Source organism: Triturus cristatus, chromosome 1_2 (genome assembly GCF_964204655.1).
Source record: "Triturus cristatus chromosome 1_2, aTriCri1.1, whole genome shotgun sequence".
Classification (NCBI taxonomy): domain Eukaryota; kingdom Metazoa; phylum Chordata; class Amphibia; order Caudata; family Salamandridae; genus Triturus; species Triturus cristatus.
This window is the reverse complement of record NC_140580.1, coordinates 264,073,126-264,099,302: the sequence shown is the minus strand read 5'-3', so window position 1 is coordinate 264,099,302 and position 26,177 is coordinate 264,073,126. Positions and strand designations below refer to the sequence as shown.

The 26,177-nt window shown below is 46.3% G+C and overlaps 1 protein-coding gene across 3 annotated transcripts in view; it reads left to right on the top strand.

Annotated features, from left to right (window-relative positions):
• The window catches only part of HK1 (hexokinase 1), a 1,728,681-nt gene that overhangs the window by 1,253,960 nt on the left and 448,544 nt on the right, over positions 1–26,177 (top strand). For all 3 annotated transcript variants that reach the window (XM_085603586.1, XM_085603588.1, XM_085603587.1), the window contains one exon: positions 18,317–18,412. In XM_085603586.1, coding sequence (XP_085459712.1) covers positions 18,317–18,412 — 96 coding nt within the window. The remainder of the gene's footprint in view (positions 1–18,316; positions 18,413–26,177) is intronic.

Here is a 26,177-nt window from a genome sequence, read left to right as displayed (position 1 = left end):
GACAGCAGATTACTCTTTTGTATAGGATTGTAGAAGTGTTTGGTCTTGGGTGCATTCATTTGATTTAGGGGTCTCCTAAAGCTGGATTGTGCTCTTCAGACTTGCCTGTTTTTTGTTCCACTTAGGGATGCCCTCCCAGTTGCTGAGTTCAATATTCTTGTCTGGGGGCATTAAAAACTGCTTTCTAATATTAATAAGTTTAGGGAATGTAAACCGCAGACTATGTGGCCATAATAGGCACCTGTTTAATAAGGGAGCAGTTGAATATTTAATGAATGAGACTGAAGAGTATTTTTTTATGGTTGAATGAGATATTTTTGACCATTCAGGAATGTTTATGGTAGGCTTGTATGCAAGGTATTGGGGGTAGAGCGATGGTTGATATTAAACTGGGGTGTGGGAGTAGGGTGAAGAGGAATGAATGCAATTTAAAAGGAAGATTTTGGAACAAAAGATTAGAGGGGATTAAGACCCACCTGATTTCCGACTAAGAGTGCTGGAAAGTAATACCAAATTACTGTTTGAAATCGCCGTGAATTTACCACAAAAGATCAGAAGTGCCTTGTGTCAGACAATAAGAGCATGGCGAAGAAATGGTTGCAGTGCGTAGGAAGGGAGAAAAAAAGTAGATTTGTTAGAGTGTGATAAGACGGGCAAAGAGACAAGAATGAAAGCTGAGATGTTTGTTCATAGTCGCAAAAATAAGCTTATTTAGTCTACTGATTTCATACACTGAACAGGGTGTAGGTGATTTTGAGAGAACATGAAAAGTTAGACAATTGATGGCAGAAACAAGCAACCGGCTCTCAGACGCCACTGTGGAACCCCCTGGTTCCAAATGGAATTATTTTGGAATATTTATTAAAGCACTTGTATTCAAAGTATTAGAACTATGTACAGGTTAAGCACACAGACCTGTGGGGCTTCATGCCAAATAGATCTAGCAAGTATAGACTCATGCATTGGTTCTGTTAGAAGGTCTTGCATTAGATGCTGAAAAAAACCTTTCGGTCCCTGAACTGCGGATGCATGACACCTTTCCAATTAAGATTTAGCTTGTAGATGGATTCCTCAAATGGACTGAGTAATTGTAAATGGGACCCACCTAAACTGCTGGCTCTCATTTTAGAGCCTGTGGGGCCAAGCACTATTGCTTTGCTATTCCCACTCAAGTTGGTCGTTCTCAGCAGAATAGATTCGGGTACAGAAGAGGCATATTTCAATGACTGAGTATTGTATACTATTATATCAGGGAGATCTGTAGTAGTTTGGCTCTGGCAGTGCACATGCATTGTATATATGGTAATTTACCACGATTCTTAGTCTACCGGGGAAAGTTGGCAGTTTTACCTGTGTTGTAGAGGGAAGAGACCATCCTAAAGAACTGTTATTTGCTTGTGGGATTGGAGGATTTTAAGAAGCTTCGGTTCAAGGTCACAGGGAAAATGCAGTACATATAATGATTTAAAAAACTAAGCTTAGGAAAAGGAATGTAGCTTTATGAAAAAGACTCCCTCTTTGCATTGTGCAGAGGCTGCTATATTCAAAATTATATCACGCTCTAAACATAGACCACTTCAAAACACAGTACATAATACTAAAGGATTCATTCAGGGCGCTTCTAAAACTGTTATGAGAAAAGGATAATGAAAGAGAAGCATTACATAAAATGTACAGGACTTTGGTTCAGTACAGCAGTCAGCCATGAGGAGAAATAAATTAATGAGGGAACTCCTTGAACGGTTATGGACAAAAAGTAACCAAACCTGTCTCTAGCACTTGAAGTGGCACATAGGACCATGGCGAACAAGATTAGGACAATTGGGGTGTAGGTGAAAAAACATTCCAAGGTTCAGTCCATTTTTTGGTGGGAAACTGAATGGCAAAAGGGAGGGCTTTAATTGAGGGGATACAATGGGCATCTTCAAGTTAGGAGACATGATAGACAAAGATCGGATTTAATCATTTGAGGAACTCCAAAAAGAGTTTGATTTGGGCCAAGAACAATTTCACACATGTCGTCAATCGAGGTAGGTACCTATGAGTTATCTTTCAGGTAGCCAGGAAATACCAAAATGCAGCCTGATGGACCAGGCTTTTGCAAGTAGAACTAGAAAAATGAAACACAGAGAGACCCCCTCCTTCCCCAAAAAAAGTAGTGAAGTAATTTTGCACACCTATATTACTTTTTCTTTGTTCAAATTTTGCCTGGTAAAACCTGGTGAGTTTTACATGTGGAAAAAGGGGAAAACCTGAAGAGATCTGGTTGATCTGTGGTGACCATGTTACACAACTTGACATAAGTAACCTTAACATGCACGATTAAGAAAAATGACACCAGTGCATAGTGTCTAAGAATGTCATACCACAATGAAATGCCTCCTGATGCACAAGGACTTCTCCATTATTATGCCTCAGGTGGTCCTGATTAGTCTAAGGATGCCCACAATAAGCCCGAAGTTTGACCTCAATAATTTGCCCATGGTTCACCATTGTCGGGGCACAGTCACTATTATGCCAATGATGCTTGTCTTATAGGAACGATGTACACCAGGAATAGTCACCATAGTCCCAGAGAAGAACTTGATTGAGAGCAGGGGCATCAGGTGCCCTTGTGATCTCATATGTAAAAGTTAGCTCCTTGTGAGGGGGACAACACCAAGAACAGATGCAAACACACCCAGACTAGAGTGCATAAGTGTCCACCTGTAAACGCGCTATTTCATGCAGCAAGTGGGACACGTGCCACAGCTCATGCTCGACCCCCCCCCCTACTTTTGGACATTTCCTACAGTCTGCAGGAACTCTCCACTCCAGCCTTCTCAGCTGCCACAGTTATAATTTTACGCACACTCAGATTATGCGTCCGCATGGGAAGGTGAAATTGGTTTGGCTGGCGGTCGGTCTGAAGGGTTTGAGACCCCTATACTAGACAAAACATAATAATTCCTACAAGTCAAGGGAGAGAGTGGTGGTTGTTTCTGTGATGGGTGGCGATGCTTGTTTTGAGGTTGATTTTGGTTTGTTTATGATGGGAAGGCTCTTGATGTGGGTATAGTTTCACATTCATTTGGCAATGCAGAGACTGGATTTTGTTTGGTACGTAATGTGATGTTTCAGTTTTGTGAATAAAGGAGGGGTGTTGGTTTCTGCCAACTGTGGGGAATAGTGTTAGTCTTTTTATTTATTCTTCTTTATTGGTTTTTATTATTGGTCCTATTTTCTGCATGGAATGGAAAAAGTGTGTGGTAATTTATGGGTCTGTAACTGGTTAAGAGGCTAGTTGGAGTTTTGTGGGTAAAGGGGAAATGGTTTTGATTTCTCTTGGTAATGATGGGGCTAGAATTGGTTTCTGATTAGGGACTGAAAACCTCTTTGTTTTAATTAATGTAGTCCTTAGATGAGTGTCACTTATTCTAGAATAGCTGGTTTTAGTGTGTGAGACATGGAGACTGACTGGTTTTGGGGTGGATGTCCTTCATCTTGGTAACAGAGAGTAGTTTTGATATAGACTGGTTTTGGGGTGGTTGCGCATTCTCTTGGAAAGAGATTGGTTTTGATTAAGACTGGTTTCGGGGTGGTTGTCCATTCTCTGGCTAACTGAGAGATTGGTTCTGATTCGGACTGGTTTAGGGATGGTTGTGGATTCTATTGGTAACCGAGAGATTGGTTCTGATTGGGACTGGTTTAGGGGTGGGTGTGGATTCTGTTGGTAACCGAGAGATTGGTTCTGATATGGACTGGTTTAGGGTTGGTTGTGCATTCTCTTGGCAACCAAGAGATTGGTTCTGATTGGGACTGGTTTAGGGGTGAGTGTGGATTCTCTTGGCAACCAAGAGATTGGTTCTGATGCAAACTTGTTTAGGGGTGGTTGTGGATTGTTCTTATTTTGACTGGTTATGGGGTGGTTGTGGATTCTCTTGGTAACCGAGAGATTGGGTTAGCTTTCTGTAGGCGACGAGAGGGCGCTGGCGATTATGTTGTTGTTTCGTAGATTGAAGCATTTCTGGGTGGGATGTGGGGGACATGCTGGAGGGGTTTGAGCGGGTTTTTGGACCGGTTGCTGCGCCTTAGGTGGCGCTACAGGAAGAGGCGGCGGAGTTTCCGCCCCACAGAACCACTGTAAGTGCGTGCACCGTGGACACCAGCGGGGCTATCCCCGCAGAGCTGGCAGGGGATCCCGGGTTGCTGTGTGTTCAGCAGCATCCCCTGTCGCCGCCTCCTGAATGCCTGTAATGAGATGCTGCAGGCGCAGGTGTGAGCGGAAGAGCACCCCCACTCCCTGATCCCTCCTCCTCTCCCCGGATCAAGCCGTGATCTGCCGATCGCAGACAGGCTGCGGTGCACATGAGTCTCCGTGAACGGCTGCCGCACACTCGGCCCTTTGTCCCAAGCACTGCCCCGAGCCTCGGCGGTCCTCGGCCTCGTATCAGCACCCCCGCGGGCTTGCGCAGCCGCCGATCGGCTGCAAAATGAATGGCCAAGCTGCAGCAGGCCAGGGCCTAGCTCTGCCGGCTTAGACAATGGGGCCTTTGCTGGCTCAGGGGGTAGTGCTGAATACCGGGGCCGGAGGGCTCAGCTGCCGGGGCCTAACCTCTCCTCCCCCGAGCCGGGCCTTTTCCTCACCCATATCCGATTGTAGCACGTTCGGGTACGATGCTTTCAGATTAATACTTTCTTTTCTAAGGTCTCTAATTCAGTCGAGATCTAGCAGATTTTACCTTTGGTTTTGGGGGGCGAGGGGTGGGGGGTTATTTCATTGTTTTAACACCGGAATGCGATCAAATACACCTTGAGTAGACTTTATGCCATTGTTGTGCACTCTATGGCTACGCTTCTTGGGTCACACCGAATACCCCTTTTATAATTTGCCTACTCCTGTTTTTGCACCATTTCCAACTGGCTCCGTGAATCGATTTATATCAGGGTTAAAGCCTCAAAAAAAACAGCCGGGTAATCTTAAAATTCCCTTATAGTGTTAAACATTTGTTCAGTGTTTTGAAAATTATCTGTACACACTCCTTGTGCACGCTGACTTGTGTGCTGCCCACGCTACTAGCTTTGCCGTCTGTGGTTGGGGCCGGCATTTGTTTCCATGTAGCATGAATTTGTGTTCCTTTGCATGGGATATGTTTCTGCTGTGCAGCGGGGATTGCTGGGAAGGGATCACTATGGAGCTTGGGGACAGTTTAAATCAAGGCGCCTGCCAAACCGGTTCGCTGTTCTGGTTGTGTTTCGAGTTCTTCAAAGAGGTGCTTTCGGTTTCCACATTTTCTTCAAATAAATCTTGTAGCAAGTACCCCTTATAGGAGGGTGTGATGAAACCACAGAGGAGCAACAAAAGTATATCTGGAAGTAACAAGCGCTAGCCATGACGTATTTGCTCGGCTTTTTCTGCCGTCCCACTTGCACGGCCTCGCCTGCTAAAAGGTTTCTTGTCTTTATGGGGCCATGTGTTTGGCCCCATAAAGATAAGCAACTTTTTGCGACGCAAGGATGGCAGACGAGCCCGTCCAAATGGGACGGCTCAGAAAGCCAAGCAAATACGTCACCAACAGCTCTTTTCCAATGGCTGGCCACCGTTTAGCATAAACGGTGACACCAGCCAATGGAAAAGAGGGGCGGGGCTTAATGCCCCTTACAGAAAATACTCCATATCATTAAATCTCACCAGCGAGACTGCGCATGCGCGCAGCCTACGTGTCAAGAATTCCTGTCATGCGAGGGGAGGAAAACGGTAACCAGCGAAAACGGACTACATCTCCCAGGATGCTTAGCGGTTGAGAGGTTATGTAAACAGGAGAGCTGTTACATAACTCAAGGAAAACACGCCCTTATGTAAACAGGAGAGCTGTTACATAACTCAAGGAAAACACGCCCTTATGTAAACAGGAGAGCTGTTACATAACTCAAGGAAAGCACGCCCTTATGTAAACAGGAGAGCTGTTACATAACTCAAGGAAAACACGCCCTTATGTAAACAGGAGAGCTGTTACATAACTCAAGGAAAACACGCCCTATAAAGGGAGGAACCGGGAGGTACAACGCTGTCGGATATTGTGTTTACACCGACGTACCTGCTTCGTGAAGAGCAGTGTTCCGGAGTGGAGCTCCAGTAAGGCAAGAACGGAGGTAGGTCGAGTCGTTACTCCCTGGGCCGTGTCTTGCCCCATCGTCACCTGTGAAGGACCCGGAAGCTCTACCGGTCAACCATTGAGCTTCGCTTTTTGACTCGGCTGAGTCAAAGCGCAGTGGCGCTTTTGCTGGTTGGAGTCGTAACTCCCAGCCCGACCAGAGATACAGGGACTGCCAGCTGTAACGCACACCAGGAGGTGTTTGCCGCATTACAGACTCGGAAGTCCACAGGATCGATCGAGTGGCTGCTCTCGGTTCAGTCTTCTTGGTTTTGATTGGGGTATCGGTGACGCATCGCCAGGAGGTGACTCCGCGTCCCGGTGCAGTCTGAGGAAGAGGTTGAGCGGCTGCTCCCTTCAGGTAGAGACCCCGGCTGGGTGTTTCCCTGACTCCTCGATTCTCCCCAACACTCTTCGTGCCCCTCACAGCCTACCGAGTGGTATTGTCGGCCATTTCATTTCTGCCCTCTGTTGGCATACGCCGGGACCGGCGTATATGCAGAGGACGGTTAGGACCACCCGTGCTGTGGGCTGGTAACGTACTTAGCCTGGAGGATTCCAGTGACTATAACTTTTGTTTCTTCTTTGTGTTATTTTTGCCTTCATTAAAATAACTAACCCTTCACAAGTGGTTGCGTCCTCATTATCGTGTCTGTTAAACGATCCCGAGACGTTCAGGGCGTTACAAAATATCCGACCTTAAATAACACTAACTGTCTCCCGGTCGATAACAGACATGGCAACACTTGATGATGTGCTGGCTGCTTTAGCGACCGTGCAAGCTGAAGTGGCTGCCTCTAGGCAAGAAACAGCCGATGTAAAAGCCAGACTGGATGCTATCCAATTGGACCCGCTCACGCCCAGCACCTCCATCACGAACCAGACCCCTGCGGTAGTAGTGGAAATGCCGGTAGCCATCCCCTTGGCAACACCAGAGAGGTACAGTGGGGATCCTAACACAGTGCAGTTATTCCTCACACAAGTGGCGCTACATTTAACGTGCAAACCAAGGGCGTTCCCCACGAGTCAGGCTCGTGTGGCTTTCCTTATTTCCTATTTGGCTGGAAACGCGGCACAATGGGCCGTACCTCTGGTAAGCAGGGACGACCCCATCTTATGTGATTGGGGTGCTTTTCGCGAGGAATTCCTGAAGGTGTTCGACAGAAGGGCTGACTCGTACAGGGCGGACCGTGAAATGCTTGAGTTGAGACAGGGATCCAACGACCTGGTGCAGTATCTCAACGCGTTCCGAAGGCTGGTTGCGGAAACCAAGTGGCCTGTTGCTAAACAGATGGCGCTCTTCTATCAAGGGCTGTGTGATGAGCTCAAGGACGCCGTGGCTCATATTGACCCTCAACCCAAGACATGTGAGGGCCTTATCAACCTGGTATTACGGCTGGAACATAGGCTAAGTGAAAGAAAGGGGGATCATGGGAGAAAAGGAAAATCCCTTCCATCCTATGTGACGGTGGGAAGTCCTGAAACTTCCACCGCATCCAAGGGAGAACCCATGGACATCGGCGCAATACGAGCGAGCCTCACAGCCACGGAGAAAGAGTCGCGCCGTAAACAAGGATTGTGCCTATATTGTGGCAAAAAAGGCCACTACGTACATGAATGCCCTGCCAAACCGAAGACGTCACGTTATCGGGCCAACCGGTCGGTAACAGCCGTGGTGGACATACCGGCGGAAAACTAGAGGACTCCCAGACCAAAGAAGGGGCATCTCGGAGTCACTCATCCATCCCTTCACTTTCCAACTCGGTCACTAAGGGACAACGACACCTGTTTCTCACGGTGCACGTGGGAGTGCATGACCAGTGGATACCCGTTGTGGCCATGGTGGATTCAGGGGCCACTGGCATGTTTATGGACCACAACGAGGCATGCAGGCTAGGGCTAGTGCTTCTTCCCAAAGCTGTACCCGAAGACGTCTATGCTGTAGACGGAAGGCGATTGGTGACGGGGCCCATCGGGCAGCACACGGGGGTCCTTCCGATGAGATATGGGAGGAACCATTTGGAACAAATCGATTTTAACATCATCCGAGCGCCCCAATATGGCGTCATATTGGGATTGCCGTGGCTACAGAAACACAACCCCTCTGTGGATTGGCCAACACATCGCCTCGAAATGACGTCACCGTATTGCATCCTGCATTGTGGAATAAGAACGGAATCCCTTGACGCAGATGAGAGCGGGAGTCAGACGGTGGCTACAGCGGCAGAAAAAGATGTGGCTCTCCCCCAGGCTTATCACAGTTTTGAGGATGTATTTGATGAGGTGAAGGCGGAAGTGCTACCACCACATAGACAGTTTGACTGCCAGATCGACCTGGTGCCAGGGGCCAGCGTTCCCAGCGGCAGGCTGTATGCCCTGACGGAGCCTGAAAACGTGCATATCCGGGGGTACCTGGATAAACTCCTCAAGCTAGGATTCATCCGCCCGTCCAAGTCTCCGGCCGCCTCGCCACTCTTCTTCATCCCGAAGGCTAACGGGGAGCTGAGAGCCTGTGTGGACTTTAGGGCATTGAATGCGATAACCATAAAAAATCGGTACCCCTTGCCTCTCATCAGTGTACTTCTGGAACAGGTCAAGAAAGCTCGTATCTACACCAAGTTGGATTTGAAAGGGGCATACCATCTGGTGCGCATGAGGGACGGAGACGAGTGGAAGACCGCCTTTAAGACCAGGTTTGGCCTTTTTGAGTACCTCGTCATGCCGTTCGGACTGTGCAACGCCCCGGCAGCTTTTCAGTACTTTTTGAATGAGGTATTCAGAGAGGAGTTGGATATCTACGTGGTCGTATATATCGACGACATCCTCATCTATTCGTCCAGTGAGGAGGAGCACGTACACCACGTCACAGCTGTGCTCCACAAGCTGAGGGAAAACATGCTGTTTTGTAAACTCAGCAAGTGTGACTTCCACGTCACATCCGTGGAATTCCTCGGAGTGATGCTGAGTCCAGAGGGACAGGAGATGGCAGAACGAAAGATCAAGGCGGTGAAAGAATGGCCGGTGCCCCAAAGCGTGAAGGACGTCCAAAGTTTCATTGGCTTCGCCAACTTTTACAGGCGGTTTATAGATGGATTTTCAGGATTGGTGGCCCCAATCACACAGCTACTGAGGAAGTCCAAGGAGTTTGTCTGGTCCCCTGAGGCGAACAAAGCCTTTGAGGCCCTGAAAAGCGCCTTTGGTAAGGCGCCGGTGTTGGCTCACCCCGATCCGGATCTCCCCTACGTGGTGGAAGCGGACGCATCGGATGTGGCGCTGGGGGCTATCTTGTCCCAACGCAACCACGACACAGGGGTGCTTCATCCCGTTGCGTACATGTCCCGCAAACTCAACGACGCCGAACGCAACTACCATATTGCGGAGAAGGAGCTTCTCGCAATCAAGGACGCCTTCACCGAATGGAGGCATTGGTTGATGGGGGCAAGACATGTGGTATCGGTGTACACGGACCATCGGAACCTGCAGTTCATGACGACCACAAGACACCTTTCTCCCAGGCAGCTGCGGTGGATGATCTTCTTTGCGGGGTTCAACTTCCGCATCACATATCGGCCAGGGACGGAAAACCGGAAGGCGGACGCCCTGTCCCGTCAATCTGCAGTTAAGGAACCATTGCCTGCGACCGAGCGTTCCATCATTTCCCCGAGGATGGTATTGGGGGTTATCCAACCGGATACTTTCCTGAGGGGAATAAAGAGAGGGATCAGGTCGTTCGCATGGCGGAGGTGGCTCCTCAGTCACAGAGAATGGCAGCTGAAGGACGGGATACCCCTGAAGGGCAGGTGCCTATTGATACCCACGCCTAGGCTAAGGAAACAAGCATTCATCTGGTGCCATGACTCTCCATGCGCAGGTCATTTGGGCTTTGAAAAAACGGTGGCTAGCATGGGACGGCATTTCTGGTGGCCAACCATGAGAGTGGATGTCAGGAGGTGGGGACAGGAGTGTCCTACGTGTGCTACCATGAAGGCCGACCATGGCCGAACCCAAGGGCTCTTACATCCACTTCCGACCCCGGATAGACCATGGGATAGCATATCACTGGACTTCGTGGTGGGCCTACCGGTGGACCAGGGGATGACGGCGATACTGGTGGTGGTGGATTACTTGACGAAAATGGGGCACTTCATCCCCTGCAAGAGAGTCCCTACGGCCGGGGAATTGGCGTCACTACTCCTAAAGAATGTGGTACGACTGCATGGATTACCGGGGGTGATCGTGTCGGACCGGGGGTCGCAGTTTACTGCGCAATTCTGGAAGACTTGGTGCACTGCGCTGCATGTTAAGACCGCCCTGTCCACCAGCTACCACCCTCAAACGGACGGCCAAACCGAGCGCCTGAACCAAACGCTCAAACAGTATCTGCGATGTTTTGTGGACCAGGGCAGGGAAGAATGGGTCGACTTGCTATGGGTTGCAGAGATAGCCTATAACAACGCCACTCACAGCTCCACACAGTCATCTCCGTTCTATAGCAACTATGGCCAACATCCCAGGTTCTTGCCATTTCTACATCCATTCAGAGAGGACAGGATTCCCGCCACAGCGGACAGGGTGGCACACATAAAAGACACGTTGATGCGCTCAAGGGCTGTCCTAATTGAGGCCAAGAGAAGATACAAGGCTGCGGCAGACAGGAAGAGAAGGCCCGGGCCACTGTACCGCACTGGAGACTACGTCTGGATATCCACAAGAAACATGAGGTTTCGAAAGAACAGTGTGTTCCATCCCAAGTACATGGGCCCCTATCGAATTACCAAGTGTATGGGTCCCGTGAACGTGAAGGTGTGCTTGCCCCAGTCGTTGCGGATACACCCTGTCTTTCATGTATCATTGCTCAAACCAGCACCCTCCAAGCCATCTGGGACACCTAGGCCGGTATGCGTGGAGTCGGAGGTGGAGTATGAGGTGTCGGGCATACGGGCGTCCAAATGGCGCAGGGGGAGGCTGTGGTACCTGGTGGCGTGGAAAGGCTATGGCCCGGAGGAGCAATCATGGGAACCGGCTGAAGGGGTTCATGCTCCGCGCTTGGTCTCCTTGTTCCATCGGCGTTTTCCTGCCTGCGCTGGACCCGTGGGGAGCCGCTGAGAGGGAGGATGTACTGTCAAGAATTCCTGTCATGCGAGGGGAGGAAAACGGTAACCAGCGAAAACGGACTACATCTCCCAGGATGCTTAGCGGTTGAGAGGTTATGTAAACAGGAGAGCTGTTACATAACTCAAGGAAAACACGCCCTTATGTAAACAGGAGAGCTGTTACATAACTCAAGGAAAACACGCCCTTATGTAAACAGGAGAGCTGTTACATAACTCAAGGAAAGCACGCCCTTATGTAAACAGGAGAGCTGTTACATAACTCAAGGAAAACACGCCCTTATGTAAACAGGAGAGCTGTTACATAACTCAAGGAAAACACGCCCTATAAAGGGAGGAACCGGGAGGTACAACGCTGTCGGATATTGTGTTTACACCGACGTACCTGCTTCGTGAAGAGCAGTGTTCCGGAGTGGAGCTCCAGTAAGGCAAGAACGGAGGTAGGTCGAGTCGTTACTCCCTGGGCCGTGTCTTGCCCCATCGTCACCTGTGAAGGACCCGGAAGCTCTACCGGTCAACCATTGAGCTTCGCTTTTTGACTCGGCTGAGTCAAAGCGCAGTGGCGCTTTTGCTGGTTGGAGTCGTAACTCCCAGCCCGACCAGAGATACAGGGACTGCCAGCTGTAACGCACACCAGGAGGTGTTTGCCGCGTTACAGACTCGGAAGTCCACAGGATCGATCGAGTGGCTGCTCTCGGTTCAGTCTTCTTGGTTTTGATTGGGGTATCGGTGACGCATCACCAGGAGGTGACTCCGCGTCCCGGTGCAGTCTGAGGAAGAGGTTGAGCGGCTGCTCCCTTCAGGTAGAGACCCCGGCTGGGTGTTTCCCTGACTCCTCGATTCTCCCCAACACTCTTCGTGCCCCTCACAGCCTACCGATTGGTATTGTCGGCCATTTCATTTCTGCCCTCTGTTGGCATACGCCGGGACCGGCGTATATGCAGAGGACGGTTAGGACCACCCGTGCTGTGGGCTGGTAACGTACTTAGCCTGGAGGATTCTAGTGACTATAACTTTTGTTTCTTCTTTGTGTTATTTTTGCCTTCATTAAAATAACTAACCCTTCACAAGTGGTTGCGTCCTCATTATCGTGTCTGTTAAACGATCCCGAGACGTTCAGGGCGTTACACTACGCTAGCGAGACCTAAAAAGCTGTGGGGCTTTCGAGGGTCTAATATATGCGAGGCGATCGGCGCATTAAAGAGTTGGCGGGACACAATGAGCAGCACCTGGGCTTGCTGACGCCTAGAGCGTAAAGCGTCCTCTAAGCAGGAACCGGCGGGTGCCATGTTGAATCCTAGGATCGGTCTTAACTGGGCGACATATTAGAGTCAGTAACGGTACCACCGTCCATAAAAAATAATAAAAGTGTTTAAACAAAACGGGCAGTAAACCCAAAAGAGATCACAAATACCTGTCTAGATAAAACTACCCAAGAAGGTGGAAATAATAAATGGATCTTAGCCAGGATCCTATGTGAAAGGACAGGCGCCATGATGGGTACAGGCAACCGTCAATTATAAGTGCCATATTAGAGTCAGAGAAAAGCCACAACATAGAAAAGAAATGAACAATGAATAGTGAACAGCATACAGAGCATACTGCAAAAAAAAGAATAATGGTACTGATGAACATGTACCAAAATGAAAGACTGAATATGCAAAAACACGAAATATGAAAAATAGAAAAATATATACAGACAATAGTGAGACCAAAGATGCACCAATAACGCATTATTATGAAGATCGGGAATAAAAAGATGACAATAAACAATAGCCGAATCTGAAAGAGAAAACTAAATACAGAGCAAAAAAAACAATTAGAATAAAGCATCCTCCCATGGGAGATGTTCATTGATGCCTTTGGCAGACGTTTGCAGTGTGTAAGTCCAGAACACTTCTCTCTTACGTCTAAGACCATCAGAGTTACCATCCTTAGGGTGATGGATCTTCTCCAAGATCATCCATTTAAGGTCTTTTTCCGAGTGGTCACAGGCCCACCAATGAGCCACCAGAGGATCACCTATCCGTTTATTTTTGATAGCGGATTTGTGCTCACTATCAGGGTATGCTAACCAGGAAAAATCTTGATTAGGACTAAAATGGGTCTTTACCCTTAGGTTGTGAGTCTGTGGTTCGAAGTCTGATAATACATCTGTGGCAGCCAATGCTTAGCAGTAGGCTAAATGTGGGGAAAATATATAATGGCAATTTATAATATTATCGTTTAGGTATTTCAAGTTAAAAGGAATCCCAAGCTTTGCAAAGTAGATTCCATGCAACTATTGGCCCCTGCTTTGATTGTGTCTGTAAGATCCCTCCTTACCTGAGCTATAGTAACATGAGAGGAAAAATCATCAAGCTGCTAGTCACATATATGTAAAGACCAAATATGCAGTAGTTTTAAAGAAGGATTCCTAACCTGGAGTACTAGTGGATGGGATACAGTACTAAAATGAGTGAGGTCGTACCTGTGCACAGCAACACAAATATATTGTTCGTTCCAGTCTCTATTGGTCCCAGTACTCGAGGGCTGGTTACTGTCTCATTTGGTCTGGTAAATTACAATATTGAGTCTCACTTTTGCAGTGGATAGCAGTTTGCATTTTACACAGTTGTCTAAACAGGATGAATAAGATACCTTCATTGCATGTTTCTACCAATGTTTGTCTTTTTTTTTTGTTTGGTTTTTGTGATTATGTATATATCACTGATATTTTAAAGCCTTCAAAAAGCCCCCGGCTTGCGCGCCACGATGGGGCAAAACACATGATGGCTGTGGCTCTTCTGATACAAAAGGAACGGAAATAAAATATTATCAAACATCCCTGATTCTATTACTGAACAACATCTGGCAAATGTTCGCATCAGGTTAACTCTGTAAAAAAGTTATTTTATAACTTGATATCCATGGGATGGATTATAAATTAAAGGTGTACGCATCCTCAAAAACAAGAAAATCTTTGTTTATTTTGTGGGGCTGGAGTAAAGTCTGCAAGGGTGTACACACACAGGCATAAAATCATACACTCGTACAGCTTTTTTACAATAACTGGATCGGCAGACCACCACTTATCTCTCATCACTGCTAGGGAATCCAGAAAGCATTACACCTTGGGCTGCAGTCTTTGCCTCTGGCAGCTTGGCTCTCCACTCAGCTGATGCCCCCCTTATTTTAGGCCAATACTTCCATACCTTAGGGGAACCAGCAAAATGTGTGATTGTCAGCCTACCAGACCATTTGAAGATGCCATTCTCTGACTTGAGTGATGGCCTATGTGATTCAAAACAGATCCTGTAGTATGGATTCACTCTGAGGACATTGTTGCTCAATATGTGGGTACAGCTGTCATGCTGTGTAGTCATGCTTGGATCTATTCACAAAGCTTTCGAAACATGTCCAGGCTATACTGGGGGACATGCCATTTGACACATAATATCACTTCAGAGACCAGATCAAGTCTAACTTTGAGGTTTCAAGAACAGAAGGTCTATGGCTCACACAGAAGGCCTGGCCTCCTTTGTACTGTTAATTTAGCTAGCGTTATCAGACTTTGAGGTTATTCTAAAGCCGTGTAGTCCTGCCCAAAGCAGCCATCCCAGCCTGTCCAAATGCCACTGTATCACCTTTCAAGGCTGGGGGTGTCCAGAGGGCATCCCCACCTACAGCAGCAGATCCAGTCCTCACTATCCTCTCTGGCCTCTGCCACTTCCGAACCCTTCTGCTTTAAACCCTTCTTAACATTACCTTCTAGTGGAGGGCCTCACCTTTTGTGGCTGGTGATCACGACAGATCACTGGATGACCTTGCTGATCCACTGGCGCTATCTCTTACCTTCCTATCCTCACCCCCAGATCATGCCCCTGCCTTCAAAACATGCTCTCTGGCTAATCCCACAAACCTGACAGTAGATGTCCTTGCTTTGCTAGACGAAATGGAAATAAAAATGCTGTGTCTCGAAGAGAAGGGTGCAGGATTTCACTCTTTTTACTTCTCAGTCATCAGGAAGTCTGGTGAGGGAGGCCTGTCCTAGATCCTGCCTTCTGAAGCTGCTCTTCATGCAGAGAAAGTTAAAGATACTATTTCCGAGTCACGTCCTATTTTTTTTCCCTAGACCTCGAGGATGGCCAATTTTACCTTTTAATTCTTACTACCCACAAGAGCTACTTAATGTTCCCAGTGGGGTCCAACACATTCAGTCTGAGACTGACGACACACCCATTTGTCTTTACAAAGGTGCTGACATTTGTGGTATCTTCACCGCGGGAGCCGGGTCATCCATGTATTCCCGTACTTGGACGACTGGCTGGTGAAGGTAGAGTCCCCCGTTGTTAGTCAGAGAACCTCTACAGTAGATGGCAGCTCTTTTATATCTCTTGGGCTTCAGCATCAATGTCAAGAAGTCTGACCTTACTCTCCCACAGAGACTGCCATTATTGGCGCTGTGCTGAATACAACCCTATGTAGGCCTTTCCTTCTCCTTAGAGGATCGTGTCTATTGGGACAATGATTTTGAAGTGTGAGATTTAAGCTTGAATCCCTGTCGCGCAGGTTTTGTGCTTGCTGGGCCTCATGGCCTTGTGAAGTCTGAGGCCTGTCATATAAGGTGGCAGATGAGAGCTCCACTACTGAGTCTGAGGGGAAAGTGCTACAACACCAAGGAAGTCTCCTGGCTCATGCGTGGATCTTCCATTCACTACATCAGGATCTGCATTGGTGTATGGACCCCATCTGCCTTGTGGGGCAAGGGGGTCACCCATTGCACCCCTGGCAGGCTTAGGCTAACCTGGTCACACATGCCTCTTTTCCAAGCTGGACTGCTTGTTTAGGTAATATAATGGTACTGGCCATAGGTCCATGTCTGAGCAATGCATGTACCTAAATGTGTTAGACCTGCGGCGATCCATCTTGAACTGAAGGCCTTTCTCTCTTCTATCTCAGGGTACACCATCCAGATTATGTGGAACAACATCACTACTGTAGTGAGCACCGTTTTGCAAGGCGATTTGCCAATGAACATGGAAGTAGGGACAGGGAGTATTCCCAAAGGTGTTTATTCTTGCATGCTCCCTGGATGTGAGAGTGAATGCCATCTCTCACTACAGAACACTGAGTGGGAGCTATACCCCGAGGTCATAGAGACGATCTTCTCCGTGCAGGGGGCTCCCTTTGTGGATCACTTTGCTGTGGCCCAGAACAAATTTTGTGGCATACACTTCCTACCAGATGGTTCCCTGGGGGATGTCTTCAGAGGGGCTGTAGCCTTATGCTAGAGCGGTCGATCTCGCAGCTGGGGGAACCAGGTTCGAGTCTCGGCAACAACGCTCAACATCCTGTGATTCTGGGCAAATCACTTAATCTCCCTGTGCCTAACAAATAAAAATGAATGTGTCCTTCTGTAACGAAACTGGTGCTCATGTAAAGCGCTCTGATACCCGATGCCTCGGGCCTAGTTCGCGCTATATAAAACTCCTAATAAAAAAAATACAGGCCTCTCAGTTTATCAGCCCTTGACAGTTTTCTATGCAGATAAGTTGGTCTGTCACACCAGTGCATCCTTTTTACCCAAAGTATTTTCAGCATTTCATATTTGTCAGCCTGTTACCCATCCATCTTTCTTCCTTCCTCTGCATCCAAACTAAGAGACCGAGTACAACTTTGGCGGTGCGATGCCGGGTCCGCACCGCTAAAGCCATGGACGGGCTGCCCGCCAGATTAGGAGTTCCCTCCTGTGTTGCAGGCTTTTTTTGGCGTTCCCAGGACAGTACCTCTAAAAACGTGCCCCGCAATGGGAACGCCAAAATCAGTTCCAGCATGCCATTGACTGAAAAGTCAATGCCATGCAGGAACTGGTGTGCATGCACACAGGGGGGAACATGTTGTGCCCCCCTTTGTGCATCCACAGGGCGAAAAGGCACCAAGGGGCCATGTAGGGCCCCCTCTGTAACCTCTCTGCCACGGTTTTCATGGAGGAGGAACCACCATGAAAACCCTGGCGGAGAGGAAACTCCTAATATACTTGGCGGGACCGCGGTGCTCCCACCAAGCATAATGATGCCTCTACACCACCGCAACACCGCCAGGGAATGAATGGTTGTTCTCTGGCAACTGTGGCGATCCAACCGCCCGACTCATAATGGGGCACTTGGGAGACCGCCACTGCCGCGCCCCAATGAGTCTGGCGGTCCATGGCCCTAAGTAGGAGACACAACTGCATTAACTTCGTTAACCAGCACAATCTAATCCCACCTCCCAGGGTGGTATTGCTTTGCACTTATTAAGGTGAGGAATATATGATAAGATGTATTTAATCAAACGAAACAGTTACTTACCTTTGGTAATTATATTTCTGGTGTATACACAATTTTGCTTCATACCCCTCTTCACCATTCCTCTAGGGGTTGGCGGAATTTGCGTATTCGCGCTACGCAAATCTCCGCGAAACGGTAAAAAATCTCCGCGAGCACTCAGAAATTCCGCGAACACACGGAATAGCTGGTTCGCGATGCTTTTTTCCTGTTCGCAAATGCTGTTTGCGTGCTCGGGGGGAAATATCTCGCACACACGCATTTTGAGAACGCGTACAAGCAAAAAATTCCGCGAAGCCCCGGAACGCAGCATTTTGGGCAATTCCGCGTTCTCTGCAGAACACGAAATTACCCAAATTCCGCGAGCGGAATGGAATTTACCGCCCAGGCCTACATTCCTTCTCCTCCACGAGCTAATTCTGTAAAACAAAAGATCTCAAGGTAAATAAGCATGTTTGTTACTCTCTTAGCTCTCTCAGTTCCTCTTCTCATGCCTCGAATGGCGTGAAAGAATATTGGGAGGTGATGTCAGAACACTGGTTTGCACCCAATCATCTGTGGCAACTTCACCTAGCAGTGCTGGAAACTCTTTTTGCCTGGGAAAACGTTTTCTGGGCCAGTTTGAAGCCCGTTAGGAGTATTCATACGGTGAGGAATCTGTAGGAAAATTATTTATTCACCCAAAGTATTGTTGCAGAAAAAGTAACTGTTTCAGGTGTTTTGAAAAATTATTTTAATTTGTGTATTTAATTTATATTTTTAGGGTATACTTCTCAACTGGACAAAAGGCTTCAAATCAACAGACTGTGAAGGAGAAGATGTGGTTTATATGCTAAGAGAAGGAATCAAAAGGAGAGAGGTGATAACGCAATATGTATTTGACTGCATGCTTTTATCATTTATTGCTACAAGATGATTTTTTTTTTAAAACACACAACAAAGTTTTACTTTTCTTGAGTACTTGGGAGATTAATTAATGATTGAAGAAATGTATTCGGCAGTGTCTCTTCACAATACTTGCAGATGTGATACCAATGTTTTATAGTTTCTGAAGGCCATTGTGCTATTTGGGTGAATTGGGCTTTTAAAGTTGTCACCATGCTCGAAAGGTCAGTTCTCATTGTGGAAATCTTTTACCTGTCTTTGTCTTTTTTTCTGAACGTATTTTCTTTGTTCACTGAGCACACAGTGAGGTTGTTTCATACCTATTATTATGAAGTCTGTAATCTTATTTTTTAGATACATTTTGTACTTGGCTTTGGCAATGATGGTGCATTTAAAATGTAAGAATAGAATTGATCTGTCGGTTAATGAATGTCAATTGTTTGATTCAAATGGAGCAGTATTAAGTGATTTCTCTGTTGCAAATATTGTGCTGCTAATCTTTGCTTGTGAGTTCACAGTGAGCCATTTGAACTACAGCTAGTGCTTAGTTTGTAAAGAGATAAAAAAATAAGTGCAGGTTCCTAACATTTCTCTTGGGAGTCCGCTGCCCACTTCCACTACTGATGGGGCCCATTTGTACCATTTACACAGGCAGTGCGTTATTTGTAAACAACAAATAAACAAATTATAAGTGCAGGAGTACAAGGTTTTACTTATAAGCCTATTACAGGTACAGGCAATGGCAGTGGTTCCTGCATTCCAAAGCTGTCTCGTCTTGATTAAACTTTACGCCTCCTTCTTTCGCCATTCCACATTTTCTTTTATCTCATTTTTGCAGGTCCTTTTTTTAACACCTCTTTTCTCTGTTTTTCAGTGTTTTCCTATCTTTTGCTTCCTCCTTTAATTTTTTTTGCCACTCCCTCTTGCTCTAGATCAATGTCTAATGATGAAAAAACATCTCGGTCCCTCCAACATAAGTGAATCCCATGCTCACTGTGCCACTGGAATCAAGCTTTACCCAACTGAAGAGACCTAACTAGCTGAAACTGGTCTTGGGTTGTGTGCGTTTGGTTTGGAGAGGACCTAGCTTGGCATTGTGGGCTGGATTGTTCCTATTGGAGCAGGACCAATGTTGATTTGCATATGGCTGGGTCTAAGCTAAAGTGGCAAATAAATTATGTACTGGGATGCAATTTGAGTAATTACCAGTGGCTGGGATCAATTTATGCATTCCATCCATACATTTTGGTAGTCATCCGTGCAACGCCATAAGTTCAACAGGTATGCCCAGACCTGGGTCCCATGCTCACTATTCTACTACAACCAAGCTGAACTGACTGACGAGGCCCAACTAGGTTGAAAATGGTCTTGGGTTGCCTTAAGTTCCATTTCGGAGAGGACCTAGCTTGGCAGTTTGATTAGGCTGTCCTTATTGGAATAGGACCATGGCTGATTTTCATATGGCTAGGTCTAATCTGAGGTGGCATGATGGACAAAAATAAATGATGGAATGCATCCTAAGAAATTACTAGTGGCTGAGAATAATTCAAGCGTTTCATCCATCACTTTTTTGTATTTCTCAGTGTGACACCCTAAGTATAGCAGGTGTGCCCAGACGAGAGTCCAAGGCTCATTGTGCCACTAGAAGCAATTTGCACCTGACTGAACAGGCCCAACTAGTCCAAACCGGGTCTTGGGTTGCTTGCGTTTGGGGATCAGAGAGGACCTGGCTTGACAGTTTGGGCTGGACTTTTCCTATTGGAGCAAGACCTAAGCTGATTTGCAAATGGCCAGTGGAACCAATCTACACTTGACTGAAGAAGCCCAACTAGGCCAAAACTGGTCATGGATTGCTTGTGTTCTGGTTCGGAGAGGATCTAGCTTGGCTGTTAGGGCGGGACTCTTGCTCTGAGTACAGGCCTCTAATGGGGAGTGGGACGGCACACCCAGGCTGCTCAGGCCACCATCCGGTTTGTCGCAGTGGGCCGATGGGAGTGCAGCGCGGTAGTGGAGACCCAGTAGGGGTGGATCTCGCTCGCCACTGCGTGGCAAAGAATTCAGCTTTCCCTGCAGATGTCAGGGCAGAGCCGGGCGTCCCAGGGAAGCCTGGCGGCCTCAACACCTTAGGCTCTCCTGCAGCCCCTGTCACCGCAGGGCCCCATAATTGTTGCCAGGCTGCCCGTCACTCCGCCGCCAAAGCTGTGTAGAATACGTCCCTGAGCGCCATCATCCTATCGCCACTAGTCAGGGGAAAAGAGGATTGCACCCAGGATCGAGTCGGATGCATGGAGGGGCTCATTCCCACCTTGATACAGGCCAATTCGCCAGACCTTCAATGCCCAAAGAAGATCCCATTTCATATATATTTTTTTTTTTACTTCAAGAGCTCCCCTCCTTAGAGGCTCATAGCCTACACCAGCACCCATTGTGGAATCGAAGTGAGGAGGAGTTGGATGATGAACTTGCCACTGTTGGGTGAGTGAGGCCTTTTATCCTTTAAGACAATTTGATTAACACACTTCAGATATACTTTCCACATTCGGCTAGGTGTATGTTTGTTGTGTTAGGATTAGGAGGCCATGTTCCTTGGTCACTTCTTCCTCACTATTCTCTTGATGTTACCCCATATTGTTCCCCTCCCCTTCCCCTATAAGTAGTGTTTTCTTACATCAGCTCTTTCTGGTATAGTAAACTTTAAGTTACCTAGGGGTGGGAGAGGCGAGAAACCTAAGGATTGTGAGGTGGAATCTCAGGATTGGGAGTAATGAACATTACCAGTACGTACTTTATGCATTAACCCCAAATCCTACTTCCTCATCACTGTCCTTAACTGCTTGAGTATATACCAAGCAAATATATATTCTCATTCATTTTTTTTCTACCAGTGATCAGGAAAAAACCATGTACCTATATTCAATTTCAAATAGAACATAAATTGACTTGATTTAGTACCGCATCAATCATCCGAAATAGAACAGAAAATACTTTAGATAAATGTAGGTACATTTTTCTTCATGACAAACATCAAGCTTATAATGTTTTAAAGAGGTGATTTTTTAAAGAGGTGATTAGAGGGTTCCAAGTGTCAGACTTTCAAATTTCAGTTATGATTGATCCTTCAAATTGTGCCCACCATGTAGCTATGCCTGCTGTTGATCGCCCCTGTATGTTGGATGGCGTAGGTTGTCCTGTTGTCTCATATGTTGATTTTGCAAATTTAACCCACATGCTTATTGTTGATGTGGATGGTTTCTTAACCTTTGCATTACCTCCAAAGGAGACCAATAAAGATCAGGACTATGAAAAGGAGTTATTCTTTCTAGATATATAGAAATGGCTCTCCCACATCTAATTTATGTGAAGGAAGATGATATTCAATTTCTGAATATTGGAAGAAATTTTGAAATATGATCCCTTGGTCCTTAAGCAATCTGGAATTTAGGTTTCGAATCAAATCTGGACCTGTCTTGATGACAGTTGTGTAGGGCAGAAACTTTACGTAATGTTCCTGAGTGGCAAATTTCCCCTAGACGTCTAGCTAATGTGATTGCTTATAGGTATTTAGCCTTAGCTGTTAAATATTGTAAAGCCACCTCTTCTGATTGTTCAAATGGAGGAAATTGGAGTGTGTTTAATTCCAACAGGAACTCACACAATAGTAGTACTGGATAAACGGCTGTGTATTTCAGTGAAAAATTATAATCCATTCACTAGATTTTTTTTTATCATCGCTAAAGATTGTCCATGTTCTCTAAATGCCCTAATGGTTGCCCATTAAGTTCTTATTTTAAACAATGCTATATTTTTCACTATCCTAAAACGTAAGAAATCTAGGGCCATATTTATCATATTTTCATGCAACTCAATGCAGTAAGACAACTTGTTGCGTGAAAGGGAGACAGCAAGAATGCAGCTTATCTATCATGATATGGCTCATTTCTTTCCTGTGTCTGCCAGAGTCTGCAGCCTAGAGCCAATGCAGGCACACTTGCACAATGCAGCTAGGGTGCCTGCATTACAGTCAGGATTGTTTTTGTGCAGAAAGGGACCTTAGAGGCGTTGCAGAATGCAGCACACTTAAAAAGAGGAAACAAGGAAAAATAAAGATATTTCTCTTCTTACGCTTCTGGTGAAAAGGCATACAATTCTGGCACATTCTGAGGTCTACCCGTGTTGGTAAATCTGGGAATACTTCAGAATATATGGGTGGATGCGTGGGAACATCCATGCTTCATCCCCTGTAACTCCTCCACAATCAGAGTGATGCAAGGCAGCGACTTGCGCTGCCTTACTTAACCCCAGATTTAACAAGCATTGCAGTGCCACGAAGGTGGCCTTACGTAGCTTGGTAAATGTCATTATAGGTTTTGCACCGCCATGCGTCCCTTTGCGTGGTGCACGGATGACGCGAAAACCTTAGTAAATCTGGGCCCAAATATCTTAAACTCATCACAAGATAACGGAGGCCGTATTTATAATTTTTTCACACTAGGCAGCAAGACAACTTGCTGTGCTGCGTGAAAGGGAGAGGGTAGGAATGCACCATATCAAGATATGGCACATTCCTATTCTCTGCCTTCACTGGTCCACAATCTGCAGCCTTGCGCTAATGCAGGCACCCTGGTGCCATGGAACAAGGATGTCTGTGTTACAGGCAGTATTGTTTTTATGCAGGAAGGGACACCTTCCTGCACAAAAACAATCCTTATAGGCACTTAAAAAGAGGAAACAACAAGGAGAAATACAGATATTTCTTCTAGTTACGTCTCTGGGTGGAAGGCATACATTTCTTATGCATTCTCAGGTCTATCGGTATTGGAAAATCTGGAAATGCTTCATAATACATGGGTGGATGTGTGGGAACACCCATGCTCCACCTATGGAATGCCTCCACTACGCAGAGTAACGCAAGGCAATGTCTTGCGCTGCCTTGTGCTACTGCAGATTTACCAAGCCACGCAGGGCCACGCCAGGTGCGTGGCTTGGTAAATCTCATTCTAGGTTTTGTGTTGCTTTGCGTCACGCAAGGGTGATGCAAACCCTGAATAAATCTTGGCCTGGGTCTATTTCTTTAATTTAAACCATTTCCAAAAATTCCCCTAATGTTTCCAGTATGATTTTCTTGTATCAAGCTGTCTACTTTCATGGATATCTACTACTGGTAGATAAGAATAACCTACATTTTTGTAGTGAAGGTTCAGACAAACATGCAGAGTTGCACAAAGTTTATTTCACGAAGTGAAGCCCACAGCGTACTGCGATCAGCTGGCAGAAATCCCAACAGTACAAGAGTCAACTGCTTGGAATCTCTTGGCCTGCCGATCGCAGAATACGAATGGGACTTAAATATACACAACTCTAGAAGTAAACCAAGCACGAGAGGGTCTTGAATAACAATCACATGCCTGCCACTACAAGTAAAGGAAAACCATGCAGCAGGCATGTTACATACTTATACATTACATCACCTTCCCCCTCAAAACAACAATAAATTGCATATGATAACCTAAATTACAAAACAGGAAGAATGTAACATTAATACATTACAAAATCTGTGAACCTGGAAGGTACTATTATATCATGTGCTGGCCGAGACGTGTCTGAACACAATGAGTATGTAGACTCTTCACTGCCACTTGTTGAAGATGGATTTGCTAAGGTAGGTTGTACCCATGATGCCCAATCAGATTGTGACACAGGCCTGCGTCTACTCAAAATAATACTGGCTTGTTGAGCAGACAATTATACTAATTGGCGTTAGTTCTACCAACCCCTGCCTTCCAGTATCGCAGCACCTTTGCCAACTTGTATTATCTTAAACGGAGCAGAGTACACAGACTCCCCTTTCTTCACTCTGACTGGACTCCTAATTAGAACCCAATTATTTGTATTAATTTCTAAAAAGGACATACGGTGTCGATCATCAAAACTTTGTTTCATCCTGTCCTGTTTCTCTAATACGTTGTACAGAAGCTTTTCCTTAACTGTAACCTCACTTTATTTTTCTGTCTCTACTTGCTTCTTCAACCATGTGGGAAACAGTGTGGTATGTGCTTTTCTGCCTCTCAGTAAAGAAAATGGTGTCATGCCTGTAGTGCAATGTGGTGCGGTATTGTAACACCTTACTTTGTTTAAAAAAATCTTAACGCCTAAATTAGCAGCAATAGCTGTTTGCGCACCTTCTTTGTAACCCCTTTCCTCTTCACTGCTAAAAGAAGGAGAGTACAATGCTCTTAGGGGAGAGGATGTAGCCTAACGGCTAGGGCGGTCAATCTCTAATCTGGAGAACCGGGTTCAAGTCTCAGCAGTGACGCTCAACATCCTGTGATTCCGGGCAAATCACTCAATCTCCCCGTGCCTACAAAAAATCCATGTGTCCTTGTGTAACGCAACTGGTGCGCATGTAAAGTGCTCCGATACCTGATACCTTCGGGTCAAGTTCGCCCTATATATAAAACTACGAGAGAGAAAAAAAATGCTACTTACAAATTAGTGACATCATACTTACTGAGAAATGTTGACATACATTCTGAGGTGAAGTGAGTGCCATTATAGTGACTATACATGTGGGAGCGCCTTCCAAGCTAAATACCTGTTCCAAAGATTTTATTACAGCTTCTGTATCAGGTGATTTGGCAAAAGAGTAATACATCCATTTAGAGTAGCAATCTACAACGAGGATTAGGTATTTCAGATTGTCTGGTAACAAAACATAGGGCCCTGAAAAATCAAGGCCTACTTTCTCCCATGCTTTATTTGGATATGCCACAGAATGTCGGGGACTCTTATGCAGTTTCCAATATTTGTCGGATAACAAGCAGTTAGGACACTTGTCAACTAGAGATCTGACTTGTGTCTCCATACCGGGCCACCAGTAATGTTGTTTGATGCGCATGATGATTTTAGTAGAGCCACAGTGACCTTGATGCGCACATGTAATAATGGCTTCTCGTATCTTGGTAGGAGGTGCAAACAAATCTCCTCTTAATAAAATACTATTTGCTACTGATAATCGTCTGCCACTTGCCCAAAAGATTTCAATTCACCAACTAGAGATCTCTTCTTTGGCCACGCCTGAATAACACACTCCTTAGTTTTGGTTAAATTCTCATCATCCTAAAAGGCAGAAATCCAGACAGATTCACTGAGACCGGTGCTGCACTCCCCACTAACAGCATCTATGGAAGCTATGCACACAACATCATCCAAAATGTCATAATCATGTGATTCTTGAATTGGCACGCATGACAAACAATCAGCACAAAAGTTACTGCTATCTGGTAGATGCTTGATTGATGTCAAATACAACCTCCTGGAGTTTAGACGTAAGCCTTGTAAGGCATGCTGAGAGATTATTACTTGACACACCTGTAAGTATGTGAACTAGTGGTTTGTGATTGGTGTACAATTGAAATTTGCATCCCCACACATACTTTCTACATTTTTGGACAGCACAAGCGCAGGCCAGAGCTTTCCGCTCAATAGTTCTGTACTGGTTTTCGTACTCTTTGAGTGATGTAGATGCAAAAGCTACTGTATGCTCAGTAGACTCAAAACGGCTCCTAAACCCTTAGGGCTAGCATCCAACTGTGATGATAGATGACTTATTTACCTGAAAGGCACTTAATGCAGGAGCCTTTTCTATCAGAAGTTTCACCTCACTGAACATATTTTGTCATCTTCTGACAAAATAAACTTGTTTGTCCCTTGCGTAATAGGGCTCCCAAAGGCTCAACTGC